The sequence below is a fragment of the Lactuca sativa genome, chromosome 7 (genome assembly GCF_002870075.4).
Source record: "Lactuca sativa cultivar Salinas chromosome 7, Lsat_Salinas_v11, whole genome shotgun sequence".
NCBI lineage: Eukaryota > Viridiplantae > Streptophyta > Magnoliopsida > Asterales > Asteraceae > Lactuca > Lactuca sativa.
Window position 1 is genome coordinate 137,343,299 of NC_056629.2, and position 19,588 is coordinate 137,362,886.

The 19,588-nt window shown below is 34.8% G+C and overlaps 1 protein-coding gene across 2 annotated transcripts; it reads left to right on the forward strand.

The window, feature by feature from the left end:
* The first annotated feature begins 7,084 nt into the window (after positions 1-7,084).
* On the forward strand, positions 7,085-12,167 carry LOC111903653 (probable ion channel SYM8). 2 transcript variants are annotated; one of them, XM_023899405.3, is made up of 12 exons: positions 7,085-7,935; positions 8,198-8,266; positions 8,338-8,967; positions 9,046-9,228; positions 9,341-9,400; positions 9,479-9,682; positions 9,814-10,062; positions 10,714-10,812; positions 10,914-11,108; positions 11,174-11,266; positions 11,338-11,601; positions 11,670-12,167. In XM_023899405.3, the coding sequence occupies exons 1-12, from the start codon at positions 7,273-7,275 to the stop codon at positions 11,886-11,888; spliced, it is 2,928 nt and encodes a 975-aa protein (XP_023755173.1). In that variant the 5' UTR covers positions 7,085-7,272; the 3' UTR covers positions 11,889-12,167. The 2 variants fall into 2 exon arrangements, with proteins under 2 accessions (XP_023755173.1, XP_023755174.1); XM_023899406.3 differs by having other exon boundaries at positions 7,795-7,935; positions 8,125-8,266.
* The last annotated feature ends 7,421 nt before the right edge of the window (positions 12,168-19,588 follow it).

Genomic DNA, 19,588 nt, shown 5'->3' on the forward strand with positions numbered 1-19,588 from the left:
CGTCTTCGAGCGTCGTGTTTTACTAGTCGATCAAGTATGGTTACAGTTATATCACATTATACCTTAATTAACAATCAGTTTAAGGTAGTTAGTACAACAGTAGTTACTATATACAACACTACAATACTTTATTATTTTCCCATTTGCATTCACATTGTGATCTTCTCACATAAACGGTAATGTAAAAACTATATTTTGTTAATGATAGTCACACTTGGGAAAAATATGCACTTTTACAAGAAACAAACGTACAGAACATTTGATGCTTTGGTAGAAGGCTACGTTTAGTAGAAAATATAGGATTTTCTAGGAGATACAAACATTTACTACAAACTTATACATCAAACCCTTACAAAAATTTTCATACAAACAATGACACTAAAATGCTTATGAACTCACCAGCTTTAAAGCTGATAAACTCTTTCAAAATAACTTGTATTCTCAGGTCATCAGTAGACAGATACCGAGGCCAGGCTTTGAGAAGACGGAGCATTCAAGACTCATCTCTTATTTTGATTCATATTTTTGGTGTCTTATAACTATACAGAACACACTTGTATTAAATTATATTATTAATGCAATGGATGATGTTGTTGCTTGTTTACTATTATGCTTTGTTGTGATACTATACATGAAGTCCTCCGCCCCGGAACGTTTCCGTCGTTCAGGTTTTGGGGTGTGACAAATACCAAGCATAACTAAAATAAACTATCCAATTCCTATGTCGGACTCGAACCGACTCTTTCATTGTGAGGAAAAGCTCCAAATCTTTTTAATCAAGGTCGTTCGCTTTCATTTTCAAGATTTCTATCGGTTTTTGTTTGAAGCGTCTCTTGTACCTCTTGAAATGACGTTTGTGCTTCAATCAATTTTTGTTCCATCTAAGTTATCATCTCCGCCTTTGTCTCTTGAACTTGCACATATCAATCAAATTTCTCTCCAAAATAATCCATAACACTAAAGCCCAAAGCCATTGAAGCCGTTTTTTTGCTTTATTTCTTCCAACGGGCCGATGAAGAGGTTGGTCGTATTCAATATCGAGTGGATCATCGTTGATGTTGATGTGTGTTCGCCCGTCCGATTGTTGGGAAGCTGTATCGGGGTTTCTTGAACGCTTTGAACCGGAAGATTGCAGATTCCTTCCGTTTTCTCTATCCATTTTGGAGGATCTTTCAACTTTAGCCACAGTTTCACATACAAAAAACTTTGCGGGTTGACATTATTTTTTCAAATTGGTCCAAAGCCACCATGAAGACATCGAAATCGTTTGACATGCTTTTTCGTATGTTTAGGAGGTAGTTGTAAATTCCTCAAAATTCGGTGCATTTTAGTCGAATATCACACCACTTCGAGCTAATTTGATTGGGATTTCGTTTTTCACTTCCCGTTATGTAACGCCCGTAGATCCAGGCTAGTCAATTTAGAGACGATAGGCGTCAAAAATGAATTTTTGATGAAAGATTATTTAGCATGAATAATCTTAACTAAGTTATAGTATATGTTACAAGGTTTCCGTGCATATAAAGAACGCCAAAATCCGAGTTATAACGAAGAAGTTATGACCTGTCGAAGTTTCGCGACAAAACCGGCACGACGCTGAATGACGTAAAAAGTGAATTTATGTTAGAGTGATATTTAGCCTTAGCGATCTAAACGAAAGTCGTAGAGTTCGTTAAACCATGAGCGTGCATAAAAAGAACGCCCAAATCTGACTTCGTATGAGGAAGTTATGATTTTTCGAAGTTTCGACTTAGCGGTATGCAGCCCGAATACTCGATTTGAGACCGAGCGGTTTTTAGCCGAAACAATCTAAATGAGAATCGAAGATCTCATTAATTGTAGTAAAACAATAAAAAGATAGGCGAAAACGGACGTCGGATGAAGAAGTTATGATTTTATAACGGAGTTTTCTTGTCCCGGCCTACTAAAAATAAAGTCAAAATTAGCCGACAGAGTCTAAACGAAAGTTGTAGAGCGTAGTCTCACCTACGTGGGGATATAAATAACGTCGAAAACGGAGTTTGTGTGAGGAAGATACGAATTTTTGAAATTTATTAAATATTTTCGATATTTAATTTTAATATAAATTCGATATTATCCGGAAGGGGCGGGGGGGGGGGGGGGGGGAGTCAGCGTTCTTATCCCCATTACGCCCAGCGTAATTCGAACTTCCAGCCCCTATAAAAGGAAGTCGAGGCTACCGAGTTTCTTTGCTCATTTCTTCCCTTCCTCTCGCGTTTTTGCATCGTTTTTCATGCAAGAATTATCCCGAAGCCCCGGTATCATTCCCAAGCCCCGAAGCAAGTCCCGAGGCCCCGAAGATCCCAAGAAGTGCGATTCCCGAGCCGAAGCTCTGCCCGCGAGGAGCCCGGTTTTTGTGAAGATCTTCCAGATCTACCGAAGAATACTACTTCTACAAGTCGTAGTGTTGTCCGATCATCTTCTGATCAAGTGAGTGTATAGTTACTTTCTTCTAACACATAAATATTAAGTATTTGCTATGAAATACGTGTTATGTATTTATATATAAAGTTGTTTATATGTGTGGGTGTATAGTCCCTTTCATAAACACGATAATAATACAAGTGTTGTTTGAATATATTAAGTATATTGTTGTTTATATGTGTGAGTGTGTGGTAACTTTCTTCTACCACATAGATATGGAGTATTTGCTATGAAATACGTGCTATGTGTTTATATGTTGTTGATTTACTTGAGATGGTGGTTGAATGATTGTTTTATACAAGTTTTTAAATGATCTAAACTGTATATGTATGTTATATCTACAAATATGTTGGGTAGAACATGGGTAGACGAATTAGTTGGTGTGTGATGACGGATGAGTTTGAGGATGAGACGAAAGACAAACCTTGGTAGCTATGGATTTAGTACCATATGGACAAACCTTGGAAGCTATGGATTTAGTACCATATAGACAAACCTTGGTAGCTATGGATTTAGTACCGTATAGATAAATCTTGGTAGCTATGGATTTAGTACCGTAGAGATGAACGCTGGTAGCTATGGATTTAGTACCCGATGAATGAACCATAGCAGCTATGAAATTAGTGCTTTACGAGGGAACCTTGGCAGTTATTGTCTTAGTGCCTAATATGGAGTAAACGAATAGATAACTCTTAGGGTAAACCCTTAAGAGTAAGGAAGATAATGGGGATGAGAAATTGAGTTGATTGTTTGATAATTAATTATAATTATTACATTATTGTGGGTTGAAAACCCTATATGCTCACCAGGCTCCCAAGCCTGACCCACTCAGTTTTCTTTGCATTACAGGTAATGACACAAGAGTATAAGTTGGTGGACTTGACGAGAGATTTCGGATTATAGATCAATAGTTATAAATAACTGTTGTAAGGTCTATTTTGTTCTGTTTATGCTTTTGGTCTGTATTAAACATGACATCCCGAGATTTTGTTATATAATGAAAATACATTTCTTTAAAGAAATGCTTTGATAATTTTTATCATATTTTGTTTTGGGAACAAATTCCGCAACTGCTTTCTTTAAAAGATAACTCTGATTTTAAAACAAAGCATAAACAAATCGGTCTTTTCTGGCCGTGAAATTGGGGATGTCACACGTTAAATCATAGAACATGGATCGAACTTTCTCCCAAAAACAACCGAAGGTTTGACTATCTCCTTCAATTGGGTCTTGGGAAGCAGAAATCCATGCCTCTGCTAGCTTTTCTTCTTCATCTTTTGTCCACGGGACCCTTTCTTGAGTGGTGGTGAGTTGGACCGATTTTTTTCTTTTTTGGTTGAGGTGGTGGTGGTGAAGGTTGAGTTTCCGAAACAAAATTCGGCTAATGATGGGTTTGTGATGGCTGTGATTGTTGGAGTTGTTGTTGTTGGAATTGTTGTTATTGGAAGGTTGGGAAAGGTTGATATGCTCATCACGAGCCATCTCATGGTATACGTGGACCACGACCACGACCGTGCACACCATCCCGGCCAGGCGTTGTGTGTTCCACGGAATCAAACGGAAAATCTATTAGTTAATGTTGGCAACGGTTAGTTTCTTTTGCAACGGATTTTTTTGTTTTTACCTTTCAAACATATTAAACTTCTTCTATAAATACTTATATTAAACATACTCACACAATTTCTTCTTTCTTTTCTCACAAAATCACACACTTCTTTTGCATTCTTCCAAAACCAATGGCTCCTAAAAGGTTGAATTGGTCAGAAAATGAAGAAGGGAACTTAGCACGAGCATGGGTAGCGGCTTTAGAAGACCCAGTAACGCCTCCTAATCTTTGGATAAAAGTTGGAAACGTTTTTAATGATTTAATTGGTTGCCAAAATCGTAGTGTTGATGAAATATGTTCGAAGTATCGCGATATGAGAGTTAAATGCCTTGAATTCAATGGTATTTATAACTTTGTTATAAACAACGTACACGAAGGCGACCCGTTTGCTGTGGCCATGAACCAATATGAATACACAAAACACACACCGTTTAAACACATCAAAGCTTGGCGAAAATTAAGAGAGTGCCTAAAATTTAGTGAGTAAAAATAAGGTTTAAAAAGTAGTTTTAAGTTGTTTATGGTTGCATTTTTAAGGTTTTTTATGTTTTTTTTGTTTTTTTTTTTTTTTTTTTTTTTTTTTAATGTTGTTTGTTTTAAATTAATATAATCTTGTTTCATTGAATAAAAAACTAGTTTAATAAAAAAAATATGTTTTATTGTGTTTCTGAATTAAATTTAATTAAAAAAATGTGTTATTGTGTTTTAATGTATTTTTGAATTAAATTTAAATAAAAAATGAAGTGGAGCGGTAAGTTAATGGTAGGTATCCCATGTTAGTGATAGCAGAATGTGGTGCTGATGTGACACCCACCACATATGTGGTATGTGGTGTGTATAACGGATGACCTAAAACCATCCGTTATACCCACCACATATGTGGTATGTGGTGAGTGCCATATCAACACCACATTCCTTACCACTAACCAACGGATACCTACCACTAAACACACCACTCCACCTTATCTCTTTATTTAAATTTAATTCAAAAATACATTAAAATCATTTTTTAATGCTAGTTTTCCATTAAATTAAAAGACCAAATTACATTAAATAAAAACTACATTAATTGAAATAAAAAAAATAAAAATAACAATAAAAATAAAAATTACATTACTTAAAATAAATAAAATAAAAAAAACTAAAAATTCCAACCATAAAAAATATAAACTACACCATACGCCTACGTCGGGCTCGAACCGACTCTTTCACCGCGAGGAAAAGTTCCAAGTCTTTGCCCTCGAGGTCGTTCGCTTTCATTTTTAAGATTTCCATATTGGTTTTTGTTTGGATCGTCACTTGTGCCTCTTGAAATGATGTTTATGCTTCAATCATTTTTTGCTCCATCCGAGCCATCACCCTGGCCTTCGTTTCTTGAAGTTGCACATATTGATCAAATTTATCGCCAAACATATCAATAACACTAGAATTCGAAAATGTTGAAGCTGTTTTTTTTTTTTTTTTTTTTTGCTTTATTCTTCCAACGCGCCGACGAAGAGGTTGGTCGTTTTCAAGATCTAGCGGATCGTCATTGATGTCGATGTGTGTTCGGCCGTCCGATTGTTGGGAAGTTGTATCGGGGTTTTTCGAACGCTTTGAACTGGAAGATTGCGAAGTTCCTTCCGTTTGCTCTTTCCATTTTGGGGCGTCTTTCAATTTTAGCCATGGTTTCATATACGGAAAAGTTTTGCGTGTTGGCTTTGTTTTTTCAAATTGCTCCATTGCCGCCTTGAAAACATCAAAATCGTTCGAGCCGCTTTTGCGTATGTTTAGGAGGTTGTTGTAGATTCCTCCAAACTCGGTGCATTTTAGTCGAATATCTCGCCATTTCAACGTAATTTGATCGGCTTTTCGAGTTTCACTTTCCATTAACTCGTAGAAAATGGCTCGGACTTTCTCCCAAAAACTTCCGTAAGGCTGACTATCTCCTACAATTGGATCTTCGGAAGCCGCCGCCCATGCCTCCGCTAACTTTTCTTCTTCTTTTGTCCATGAGACCCTTTCTTGGGCGGTAGTGGGTCGGGCCAATTTTTTTTCCTTTTTTCTTTTTTGGTTGAGGTGGTGGTGAAGATTGCGTTTCCGCAACAAAATCTGACGAAAGTGGTGGTTGTGAAATTGGTGGTGGTTGTTGTTGTGACGATTGTTGTTGAAGTTGTTGGAATTGTTGGTATTGTTGTGAAATTTGTTGTTGTTGGAAAGTCGAAAATGTTTATATTGTTGTTGGAACAGTGAGGTTTGTTGGATAGGAAAACCGGTTTGATGTAGATTGATAAAACCGCCTTGAGGTGACTCCAGTTTTTTTTCCTTTTTTCTTTTTTGGTTGAGGTGGTGGTGAAGGTTGCGTTTCCGCAACAAAATCTGACGAAAGTGGTGGTTGTTGTTGTGACGATTGTTGTTGAAGTTGTAAGAATTGTTGGTATTGTTGTGAAATTTGTTGTTGTTGGAAAGTCGAAAAAGGTTTATATTGTTGTTGGAACAGTGATGTTTGTTGGATAGGAGAACCGGTTTGAAGTAGATTGATAAAACCGCCTTGAGGTGATTCCATAGTCGGGAATTAACGATGTGTTGTATCTAACGCAAAAGTGTTATCGGGTTTGCGATTTCTGTAGTTTGGAGGGGTATTTTGGTTGGGATCCATGATTTTTGGTTGTGAAGTGTGTAGTTTGTGTATAGAGAAAGAAAAGAATGGTGTAAAAAATAAGGAGTAAAAATGTTGTATTTATAGGTAAATAAATTGTTTAATTTTTTTTTAAGAAACTAGCCGTTCAACAACTATAGAAATGTTCAAATGGAATGCTTCAAGTTGATTGGTCGTGCATTTCCGTTGTGCCGAGCATGAGAGACAACGACCACAAGCTACCACGAAACAACGGTGTAGTGTGCACACCCGTTGTTCGTGACCAGCTCAATCACAAACGTCATTGTGCTCGGTATACCACTTGGCGTAATGGCTAATGTGCACAGCACGAGATGGCTAGTGGTATACATAAAGGAAGGTCTAAAGATGCTCTAACACCATATATTGATGCATATATAACTTACTAAAGTTGTAAAGCCAGCGGAATCTTAGAAACACGGCGGCACGTGCGTACCTTTCGCAACGGTGAAAAACAAACTGTAACACACCACTGGACAATTGGCCGGTCGATAAAACCTCGCTACCACCGTGTGTGTCAGAAAAAAAGAGAGCCAATAGATTCCGGTGAAGATCCGGAAAAATTATGTCTAACATCAATGGAGATTCAATGGATTCCAAACGGAACCCCAACATTCCGCTACCAGAACGACGTCCTCTCCTGAAGAAATCAAGGACGATCGCTGATTCCAGCACTGCTCACTTCCCCGGTCCACTCTTCCCAGCCGTCCGCCGGCCCTCCTCCGATGAGTCAACTCCTCCTCTTCCACCATCTTCCTCCTCCTCCACCTGGTCCCCCCGACGATCATTCGACTCATCCGACAGCTCCAGCACTACCACCAGCGACACTTTCCCCGGTCAAACCTTCGGGTTTGCTGATCGTGATTACGTTTATCCATCATTTCTTGGACCTAACACGACTCGAAACCGGGTGACAGTTGTTAAATCTTCTGCGTCTAAGTCACTGAGGAAACAACCGCCTGTTTCGTCTCCTTCTCCTTCTCCGGTTCGAAGCGCTTCGATGCCTAAGAGTTTGACTACCACAGGGGGAAGCGAAATGCAATCAGCTTCTGCGAGTGCGAGTACGTCACATTCACCGGCGCCGGGGTCAGATTCTAAATCGGAGAGAATTGTTCCGCCAGTGCTTGCTCAAGTTCCAGTTTCTAATTTGACTTCTTCGTCTTCCCTGACTTCATCTTCTCCTGCTCGCAAAAACGCCACGATCAGGAGTTCGTTGATACGTAACCTGGTGAATTATTCCTCTCTACTAGAATTTATATGTATACAGTCATAATCTGAGCGGGTATATAAAAACTAAACTGTGTTCCATTTCCTAATTTTCCATTGAAAATCAAATTTGTCTGTGTGAGTTAAAAGTACTGAACTTATCACTTGAATCCTGTTTATAAGTCTGTAATGTCATGTTGTTATTCTGCAGGGAGCCCTCAGAGCATCTATCCCGCATTTTAATCTTTAGTGTCTGATGATGCCACGTTTATTTCTTAATGCAGCTTGCACTTTTATGTGTAGTGTTTGCATCTTATGCAATAACATTAAGGAATGAAGTCAAGAAGCTTCAGGTATCAAGTTCTTTGACTCTGTACTCTTGCAAACAGATGATTTTGTTAAAGCCTGTTTATTCTCCATACAGGAAGAGAATTATGATCTTCATAGAACTTGTTTGAATAAAGACATTCCTCATGATGAAAGCACAGACATTTTCAAACATGAAAGTGACAATTCATTTGTGTATATTGGCAACACTGACACCCGAAACATTGCTCTCTACACTGTTCTGTTTACTCTTGTGACACCTTTTGTATTATTCAAATATCTTGATGATCTTCCCAAACTCAAGAACCTCTCAAAACGTTCAAAGAACAACAAAGAAGAGGTTCCATTAAAGAAAAGAATCGCATACATGGTGGATGTGTGCTTCTCTATCTACCCTTACGCAAAACTACTTGCCCTTCTCTTTGCAACTATCTTTCTCATTGCATTTGGTGGTTTAGCACTTTATGCTGTAAGTGATGGTAGTCTTGCAGAAGCCCTTTGGCTTTCTTGGACATTTGTAGCAGATTCAGGGAATCATGCAGATAGAGTTGGCACTGGATCAAGAATTGTTTCAGTCTCTATAAGTTCAGGAGGGATGCTGATATTTGCAATGATGCTAGGGCTTGTTTCAGATGCTATCTCAGAGAAAGTAGATTCATTACGAAAAGGGAAAAGTGAAGTCATTGAAAGCAACCACATACTTGTTCTTGGATGGAGTGACAAATTGGTAATAACTAATAAGTCTTGGTATTTAATTACTTTATGCACAAAGGTCAAAAGACGATAATGTTTTGGTCAACTACAGGGTTCACTTTTGAAGCAACTGGCAATAGCAAACAAGAGCATTGGTGGTGGTGTGGTGGTTGTCCTGGCGGAAAGAGACAAGGAGGAGATGGAGATGGATATAGCAAAACTTGAGTTCAGCTTCATGGGCACTTCAGTTATTTGCAGAAGTGGTAGTCCTCTTATACTTGCTGACTTGAAAAAGGTAGTAGTATTTCTTGAAAATTGAAATCTTTTTTCTTTTATGATGTCAGATGTAAATGGGGCCCACAACATTCTTCAAATCTTTCTTGTTAACTTGTTTTGAATATGCTTAGGTTTCGGTTTCAAAAGCACGTGCTATAATAGTACTTGCAGCAGATGAAAATGCAGATCAAGTATGTCTCACTTCTTAAACATTTAACCATTTGACCATTTTACCCTTATTCAATTAACAAGATTCTTTATTTTTTTAGAGTGATGCACGAGCATTGAGGGTTGTGCTTAGTCTTACTGGAGTAAAAGAGGGGCTAAGAGGTCATGTGGTTGTAGAAATGAGTGATCTTGACAATGAACCCTTGGTGAAGCTTGTTGGAGGTGAACTCATTGAGACAGTTGTTGCACATGATGTGATTGGAAGGTTAATGATTCAATGTGCTCTTCAACCTGGTCTTGCACAGGTAGTTTAAACTTTAAATTAAATAAAATGAGTTTTCACTTTTCACTTTTCACAATCAGAATTATAAATTTATAATCTGTTTATAATGTTTTATATATGGTTGAATTAAGTGTGAAATTGTTTTTGTTGCAGATATGGGAAGATATATTGGGGTTTGAAAATGCAGAATTTTATATCAAAAGGTGGCCACAGTTAGATGGTTTAAGGTTTGAAGATGTACTTATTTCGTTTCCAGATGCGATCCCTTGTGGAGTAAAGGTTGCTTCAGAAAGAGGGAAGATAATAATAAATCCAAAAGATGAGTATATATTAAAAGAAGGTGATGAGATACTTGTGATAGCTGAAGATGATGACACATATACCCCTGGCCCTTTACCAGAGGTCAGACTTTCAATTATTATGTTTACAGCTTTCTTTTAAAGGGTATAATCACAAAAATGATCAAAATGGGTAAAACTCATTTAACAAATTCATCTTTGGGGAAGACTTTTTTAGTCTTTATATATTTTTCTTATTCAACTAAGTTCCAAAAAACCGACAATTGTATTCATTTTAACCCTTTTACCCGTTCGACAAATCATCCCACTTTCAAAAATTACACTTTTGGCCCAGATTTTAAATTTTATTACAAATTTGCCCAATATTTACACTTTTGGCCTAAATTTAGTTTTTTTTACATCTTCTTTTTCAAAATTTTGTTTCGAATATGTTTTTTTTTGCTTTATAAAATCATATTTATACAAAAAAAACATAATTTAAAATAAAAACCTTCTTTTTTTCTATGTAAAAGCTTTTTCTTTAAACATTTTATATACAAAATACTTGTATATGAGGCCAAAATATAAGGACTTTTAAAAAATGACCATCAATTTCGCATCAATATGATTGCGAACTTTCTTTATAAGTGGCCCCCACCACAATAGAACTTTTTAAAATTTAAAAATCGAAAAAAAAAAAAAATCTTTTTTGCAGCCTTTTTTCATTAAAAGTAATTTCACAATTGACCCATTATGTTTTTTTTTTCTGTTACAGGTACGAAGGGGTCTCTTTCCAAAAAAAGTCGACCCTCCAAAATTCCCAGAAAAGATATTATTTTGTGGTTGGCGACGTGATATTGATGATATGATTATGGTAATTGTAATTCACAGCTATTTATTAATCTCTAGATTTCAAGAATAATATAATAGTTAGTAAATAATAAATTCTATTTTTTTTTTTTTGAAATCTACCAGGTTCTAGAAGCATTCTTGGCTCCAGGGTCAGAGTTATGGATGTTTAACGAGGTATTGGAGAAAGAAAGAGAGAGAAAATTAGTGGATGGTGGACTTGATATTTCAGGACTTGTTAACATTAAACTCGTCCACCGTGTTGGAAACGCAGTTATTAAAAAACATCTAGAAACTCTCCCTTTAGAAACCTTTGATTCTGTAAGTCTCCTCAATCATATATACATACAAAAATCCATGATTAATTACTAACTCCAATACAACAGATTCTAATTCTTGCAGATGAATCTGTAGAAGACTCAATTGTCCATTCAGACTCACGTTCTCTAGCCACCCTCCTTCTCATCCGAGACATTCAGGTCAAATTTTAACGTTAAACAAAAATTAATTTATTATTATTATTATTTTATTATTGACTTAATGGATACAGTCAAAGCGGCTTCCATATAAAGAAGAAACTCACACAAGCTCAACAACCGCTTTCTCTCATAGTTCTTGGATACGTGAGATGCAACAAGCTTCTAATAAATCAATAATAATAAGTGAGATTTTGGATTCAAGAACTAGAAACCTTGTTTCTGTCACAAAAATTAGTGATTATGTTCTTTCAAATGAGCTTGTGAGCATGGCTTTAGCAATGGTGGCTGAAGATAAACAGATCAATCGTGTCCTTGAAGAACTTTTTGCAGAAGAGGTACTACCCAAACACTACTACTTACTTCCCAATTCAAACTTCCAAAACTAAAGTTAAAATTTTAACAGGGAAATGAGATGTGCATTAAACCAGGGGAATTCTATCTTTATGATCAAGAAGAACTCTGTTTTTACGACATCATGATAAGGGGTCGCGAAAGGCATGAAATTGTAATTGGCTATCGTTTAGCGACAGCTGAACGTGCAGTAATAAATCCTGTGGATAAAAATAAGCTTGTTAAGTGGTCGCTAGATGACGTTTTTGTTGTCGTTGCATTAGGCGAATGAGATTCACTTCACATAGTGTCGTAAATAACCCTTGATAAGTGTTGGAAAAGGCAAATAGATTAATGGCTCACTTTTAGTGCTGTATATTACTAAAGTGTCGCGAAAAAGTCTTTTACCTTAAGTTTATTGTTTGTATAGGTGACGAAGACGTCCCATTTAAACAAATTTTTTTTTTTTTTTTTTTTTGTTTATTTAAGGTCATGTGATTGTTTGAAGAGACAAATGTCGTATAAAATGCGCTACAAATTAATTCTTGAATAGTATCTGTGATTTTTGATATGGTTTGTGGGGTTCTATGTATTTGAATATACTTTCAGCTGCTTTTGATTTGTACCTTACATAGTTTAATTTACTTTTTACCGGTTTGAAGATGGATATATTTGATAAAAATAGCTCATGTCGAAAGCTAGAATTTTCATTTTTATTTGTGTTGAAATGTTTAATAGAAGTTTTGAAATTTAAATGTGTATAAAACTAAAACCTAAAAGCACATAAAGGTGGTTGTGAAAAAAACTATTTGAAGTAACTTTTAATTATAAAATAATAAAAGTTTTAGGTTGTAATTTCAAGTTAAACATTTTCTTAAATTCAAGAGTATTTTTAAAACTAAAAGTAGGGATGGGCAAAGGCCTAGACCCGGTTTGAATCGGACCACAAACCGGACTGTCATAGATTAAACCACTATGCCAAATTTCGGTTCCAAAACCGGGTTTTTACCCAAAATGATCTTCAAGCGGTCTGTTCTTTTTATTTATTTATTTATTTTTATTATTTTTATTTTTAATTTAACTAATTTATTTATTTTTCGTTTTTAACTATCTTTTGTTACCGTCTCATTATTTTTTTATTCTCGATTGACGAGATTTGTCCAGTTTGCCGTAAGGTATGTTTGGACATTTTTAGGGGATATGCGGTTAATTGTAGAGAGCTCCCTGGTTTCAAATACTGACATGATGTGGTTAGGGATGTTTTCTTTGATGCTTGTCAGCATGCTGATATTTCCGTGAAGAAAGAAACACCAGTGAATTTTCACTCAGACGAGCTGACATTTTGGTCTTTAGATAAGTATGAGGGAAACATGCTTGTGTGGATCTTATTGGGGTCTCTCATCTTGTCGGTTTAAGGAGCCGGGGTTTCACAACAGGACATGCAGTTTTGAAATCCGTTGCGTACAAAGTGGCAAAACATGAGAATGCATGCATAAAAAATAAATACGTGTTTATACCTTTTGCATTTGATACATTTGGTTTTTTTGCACCATAAGCGATGGAGCTCCTCAATAGAGTTTAACAGGTCATGCATTCAAATGTTATATCTCCTAGATCCATAAATGTTGTTTTTAAAATAATTAGTTTTGCCATCTAGAAAGAGCTAGCAACGCAACTTGTTGCCCGTTTGCGGTTTGCATTCCGTTGATATGTATTGACTTTTTTATCATCAATATTGATAAATAAATACCAATAGTTTCATATTAAAAAAAATCAATTACTGATTTTTAAATAAAAAATAAAATAGACACTTACATATTTCAAATGACAATGATCTCATGTTCACTGAAGTTTTCTTTGATTTTATATGATTTTTAGAATACAACAACTACCAATTTCAACAACAATGACATTTTCCAACCTTCTATCCAAACATATTTTTAACTATTTTATATTAAAAACTAGTTTCTGAATTTTAAATAAGAAATAAAGTAGACAATTAGGTGTTTAAAATACACCAACCTCATATTTATTTGGATTTTCTATGCATTTATACGATTTTTACGATACAATAGATACTGCATTTCAACAACAATAACATTTTTCAGCCTTTAATTCAAGTGATTTATTAACCATTTTACATTCAAAATTAGTTTCTAACCTCTAAATAAGAAATAAAGTAGTCTCTTATATCCTTCAAATAACACCGACATAATGTTTACTGGATTTTTCAATGATTTTATAGGATTTCTACAACACAACATATTACACAGTTTTATGTCCAATTCTAAACCCGATCAAGTGTTGTTTTTTCGGTGGAATTGATGAAACTAGAACCGGTGGAACTGGGAACTGGAAAACCCAAAATCTAGGAACCTTGAACCATCTTAGTTGCTGAAAAATCAATTCAAGTCCAAACGGTCAAAATACTGATACCAAGATAAAAGCTTTTAAAAGGTCTTAGGGAGGAGGGAGTCGTTCCCATTGAACCCACCGAACCTACTGAACCCACTGCCACATCAGCTTTTCTCTTTGATTTTTCTTCATTTTTCCGAACTCACAACACACAGAAATCCTATATTTCTCAACCCACTCAACCCACTCAATTAAAAAAAATATACAAAATAATCAAGGTAAAATCTTAATTAGCAATAGAGTTACCACCGGTACTACTCCCTCTTCGGTGGGTTGTTTAATTGGTTTCACGAACCCACTTCATCCTCTCTCTCTACTTTGTCTCTCGTATTTTCTCTTGTACCATATGTTTTAAGACTTGTACCTTAGTTGTTTAGTATTTTTTTTTTTAATTGAGTGGGTTGAGTGGGTTGAAAAAGATAGAATTTCCGTGTGTTGTGGGTTCGGAAAGATGAAGAAAAATCAAAGAGAAAAACTGATGTTGCAGTGGGTTCGGTGGGTTCAATGGGAACGACTCCCTCCTCCCTTATAAGTTTGTTGTCAAACACCCAAGTATAATTTAAATGGACCATGATGGTAAAAATAAAAAAAAAATCAATCCCTGATAAGATACATGTTTGAATAACACACATCTAAGTGTATAGTTTGGCCAATAGGTTTGCCATAGTAAATCAGGTTTTATCTATGAAATCATAATATTTATTGATGAGTTGATCACTTTATTAAGAATTAATGGACTTTTTTTAAAGAACCGAAATGTAATCCGAATTATTTATATTGGTTGCAAAATTGTCATGTATTTTGTATTTTGTAATGGTAGCTAAATAAACCACATAAAACGAAACCGTGAGGATGTCAGTCAACATTGGAACTAAAACTCTCATATCAGAACAATTGTGTAATTTTCCAGGGCAATTTAGTCTTTTTGGATTATATCGTAAGGATTAAGATGGAATTTACACAACCACATTTTTTTTATTAACAATTTTTCTCCATGATAGAACCTTCATCAAAGCCGCAAATAGTGAGACATGATGATCATTTTTCAACACTTCTTGTACCCATCGATTTTGACTTGGGCTATCAGACTCTTTCTTCAAAGATCCATAATTTTCCAAAACTAAATAAACAATATATTCCAAATAATAATCATTTAACCAATTTTAGGATTTAGAAGATCTAATATATATATATATATATATATATATATATATATATATATATATATATATATATATATATATATATATATATATATATATATATATATATATATATATATATATATATATATAAAGGATATAGATCCGGTAAAAAAATTTTTTTTTTAGGAAGGTAAGAAGTTTCTTTTGTACATATTTTTTTGACGAACAAAATAAATGAATCACTAGATGATTCATTTGTAAGATAATTCACAAGAAAAAAATTTCAAAAAAACATTTTCATGATTCATATTTAAGTAACTTAAGAAAATATTCATTTTTATGATAATTTTAGTGAATAACAACAAAATCATTGTATAAATGAATCATCAACATGTTTTTTTGAGAATTTTTTTCTTATTAATCATCTTACAAATGAATCATGTGATGATTCATTTTGTTTGTTTGTTAAAAAATATGTAGAAAAAAAACTTCTTATCTTCCTACCAAAATTTTCCTTCTTATTTGATCTTGACTCTATATATATATATATATATATATATATATATATATATATATATATATATATATATATATATATATATATATATATATATATATATATATATATATATAGGGTTAGGTTATTTTGTTTTGACTATCTATTGTGTGCATGTATGATTGATTCTTGACCAATCATTTTAGTTATTTTAAGAAAGTAATTAATGCATATTACATGTTGAAGATATAATGGGTATTAATTACATCTTCAGCATTTAATATGCATTAATTACTTTCTTAAAATAACTAAAATGATTGGTCCAGATTTAATCATACATGCACACGATAGATAGTGAAAACATTTGAACCTAAGTCTCTCTCTCTCTCTCTCTCTCTCTCTCTATATATATATATATATATATATATATATATATATATATATATATATATATATTATTGAGTTTTATTTCAAAAATAGGTTCATAAACTAGAGAAATTGGCAAACAGAATACTTGATTTTCGAAAATAACATAAACTAATTTATACCCACCAAGGATCATCTTGCATGTTGTAGAGAGATTTAAACACCAACGAAAGAAGAGATGAAGAAATGATAACCTTTGTAGTTCTTTGGGTTCTCGTGGGAGGTTTGAAAGTTGATGAAAAATGATGAACTTTAGAGGCACCAATAATGACTTAACTTGATATAGAATGCTAGTTCTTTTGTATAAAACTCTTAAGACTCTTAAGCTTTATGTTCTTATCAAAATAAGCACTTAAAGAGAGTATCAAGAAGCAAGTAAACTCTTCATAAGATTAAGAAATGAAGTCATTATCTTGATCATCCTTTTATTAGATCTCTTCTCTTTAAAGTTTATGGCCATTATTAGCTTATTTTGGGGGTTAATCTTGGATTTGAGCATGTCATGAAGCTAAGACTTCAGATCTGGACATCTCATGGCCTCCATAGACTTAAAGTTGCCAACTTTATCAAGTCTTGGCCCTCCTTCATGCCCTAGGTTCCTTGATAAGCCTTATTTGAGTGTTTTATCCCCTTTGATGCCATGAATGGACATTAAGTTAGCAAATTTACATGGTATCTTACCTCTAGGGGACCAGATCTGTAGTTTGGAGCATTTATAGCCGCTTGGAAGCGTCTGAATACATAAAAGCTAGGAAGAACCCGACGAGTTACTCTTCCAACTCGACGGGTTGGATCGAGTTTTCTCATCTTCTGGATGCTGAACGAACTCAACGAGTTGATGAAATAACTAGTCGAGTTGGCTAGGGTTTCTCCCAGTTTTTTGAACACTGAAGGAACTCAACGAGTTTCTAGATGCACTCGACGAGTTGGGTCAACATGGACTGTTGACCTTGACTGTTGACTGTTGACTTTGACCATGGTTGACCAAGTTTGACTTAAAGGCGGTATTTTAGGTGTTTCGGGATTTTTATGAAGTAGTTATTGGTGATTGTAGGTTGTTGAGTTCGGAGCTGTGATTCGAGAGTTGGATCTTGTCAGTCAGTGCTTATTGTGAGGTGAGTTTTCCTCACTATACTCAAGGGTCGAAGGCACCAAGGCCGACCCTTTGGATTGTTATCCTGCTTTATTACTGTTGTGATCTTTTAGATCGGTATCCTGGTAGATAGCATGTTTCTATGTGGATATGATCTGTTAGATCGGTATCCTGGTAGATAAGATGTTGCTATGCTTAGTGGTTTGTAGATCGGTTTGATTGTCTGTGGACTGTTATGTGATTATCTGATATATATATATGCATATGTTTGATTGGTGGTTGAGGTTTTTCTGCTTTGTGCATGAGCCAACAGATCGGGGCATTCCAACCCGATGGTCGTGGGCCGAGAGTATTGCATCCCAAGGATGATTGGACTCATAGTATGTCGGAATTTCAACTCGATGGTTGTGGGCCGAGAGTATTCCATCCTAAGGACGATTGGACTCATAATATATGGGCATTCTAACCATATGCTTGTGGGCCGAGGGTATACCATCCCGAGGATGATTGGACCCGTAGTATGTTGGTATTCCAACCCAATGGTTGAGGGCCTGGGGCATTCCAACCCGATGGTTGATTGGGCCCATAGTATGCTATTATTATGTGTGTGTTATTGTCGTGTGAGTATTTTGGGGGAACTCACTAAGCTTCGCGCTTACAGTTTCGGTTTATGGTTTCAAGTACTTTAGATGATCGCAGGAAGGCGAAGGCTTGATCGTGCACCTCCTCACATTTTATGTTATTATTTCTGGGATTCTCTGATGTGATACTATTTTGAAAACAATTTGTAAACAATGAATGGTTTTTGTGATGTGTAAAAAGTTTAATTTTTTTAATGAATTTTATGGATGTTACAGGATCTACAACCTTCCTCTCAATCAAACCTCATCAAACTCAAAGCTCCTTCAAAAGATCACCAAAAACTCACTCCTCAAGCTTACACACACACACACACAAAGGGAGTGAATGCACGAATTAGGGTTTCTTTGGACAGAGGGGCGAAAAAAGAGGCCATCCAAAGGCGATAAGGTCTTTAAATAGGGTGAAACACCCTAAAAATTAGGTTTCATAAACACCCGCCAACTCGTTGTGTTTTCCTTAACAACTCGTCGAGTTGGTCCAAAAACAAGTGCATCCCAAGAGCTTTCAACACGTAGAGTTGAGACTATCAAATCGACGAGTTCAAAAGGACAAGTTGTCATTTAAGCCATAAATCTCATACCTGAGAGTCGGGATGTTACATAAATGCTGAAAATTATGCTTGTTTGGAGTAAAATAGTGCAAAAATGTGGTGAAAAACTAAAAATGGTCTTGGCTTGGTGATGGATTGTTATGATCCAAAGTCAATTTGTTTCTTATTGAGACGTGAGTTAAAATCATAGAATTTTGGCTTAGTTATTTTATTACTTCATCAATTTTTTATCAGTTCTATGAACTTGATTTATGTATTCAGCTGTTAGTTAGACATTTTGAATAGTGTTGTATTTGACAATCGAAATATTTATTTTTTCTTTTTAAAAACATCAATAAGCCCCATTTTTATTTGACAAAAAATCATGTTGTTTAAAACTTAAAGAGTTATTAAGAATGTTCGCATTTTGATTAGAAGAACTAACCTTAACCATTTTCAACACACCATTAGAGATTTTCTCTCTAACAAACTGAAGATCTATTTCAAAATGTTTAGTGTGTTCATGAAAAATTGGATTAAGAACCAATTTAATCATTGAATCATTGTCACAGAAAACAACAGATACAAGAGTAAGATTGTTTTTACCCAATTCAAACAAAATTTTAGAATCTAAATTATTTCACAAATAACGGAACCAAGGGTTCTATACAATGATTCAGTAGAAGAATTAGAAACATTAGACTATTTCTTACTCTTCCATGAAACCAATAGATTACTAAGGTAAATCATATAACCAATTATTGACCTCCTTGGGGGTAAACACTTAGTCCAATCTACAACCTCAAAACCTTTTAACTTAAACCCATCAGACATAGACAAAGCAATCTCTTTTCCTAAACTGTTTTTCAAATGTCTTAACAGTCTGAAAACAATTTTCAAATTTGACTTTCTAGGTTTGTGCATATATTGACTAAGAACCTTAATAGCATAAGAAATATCGGGTCTAGTAATAGTGAGATATATTAACTTTCCAGTAAGTTTTTGAAATTCACTTTTATTTATCAATAACTCATCATTTTTAACAAAATCACAAGAAATAAGAACTAGATTAGTTTCTAAAGGTGTGATAACATGTCTGCACCCTAGAATACCATACTCATGAAGAAGCTCAAGACAATATTTCCTATGATTTAAACACAACCGATTATCGAAACTAACAACCTTAATTCCTAAAAAAAATATTTAAGAATACCAAGTCTTTTTCTCAAAAATTGAGCTTTCATAA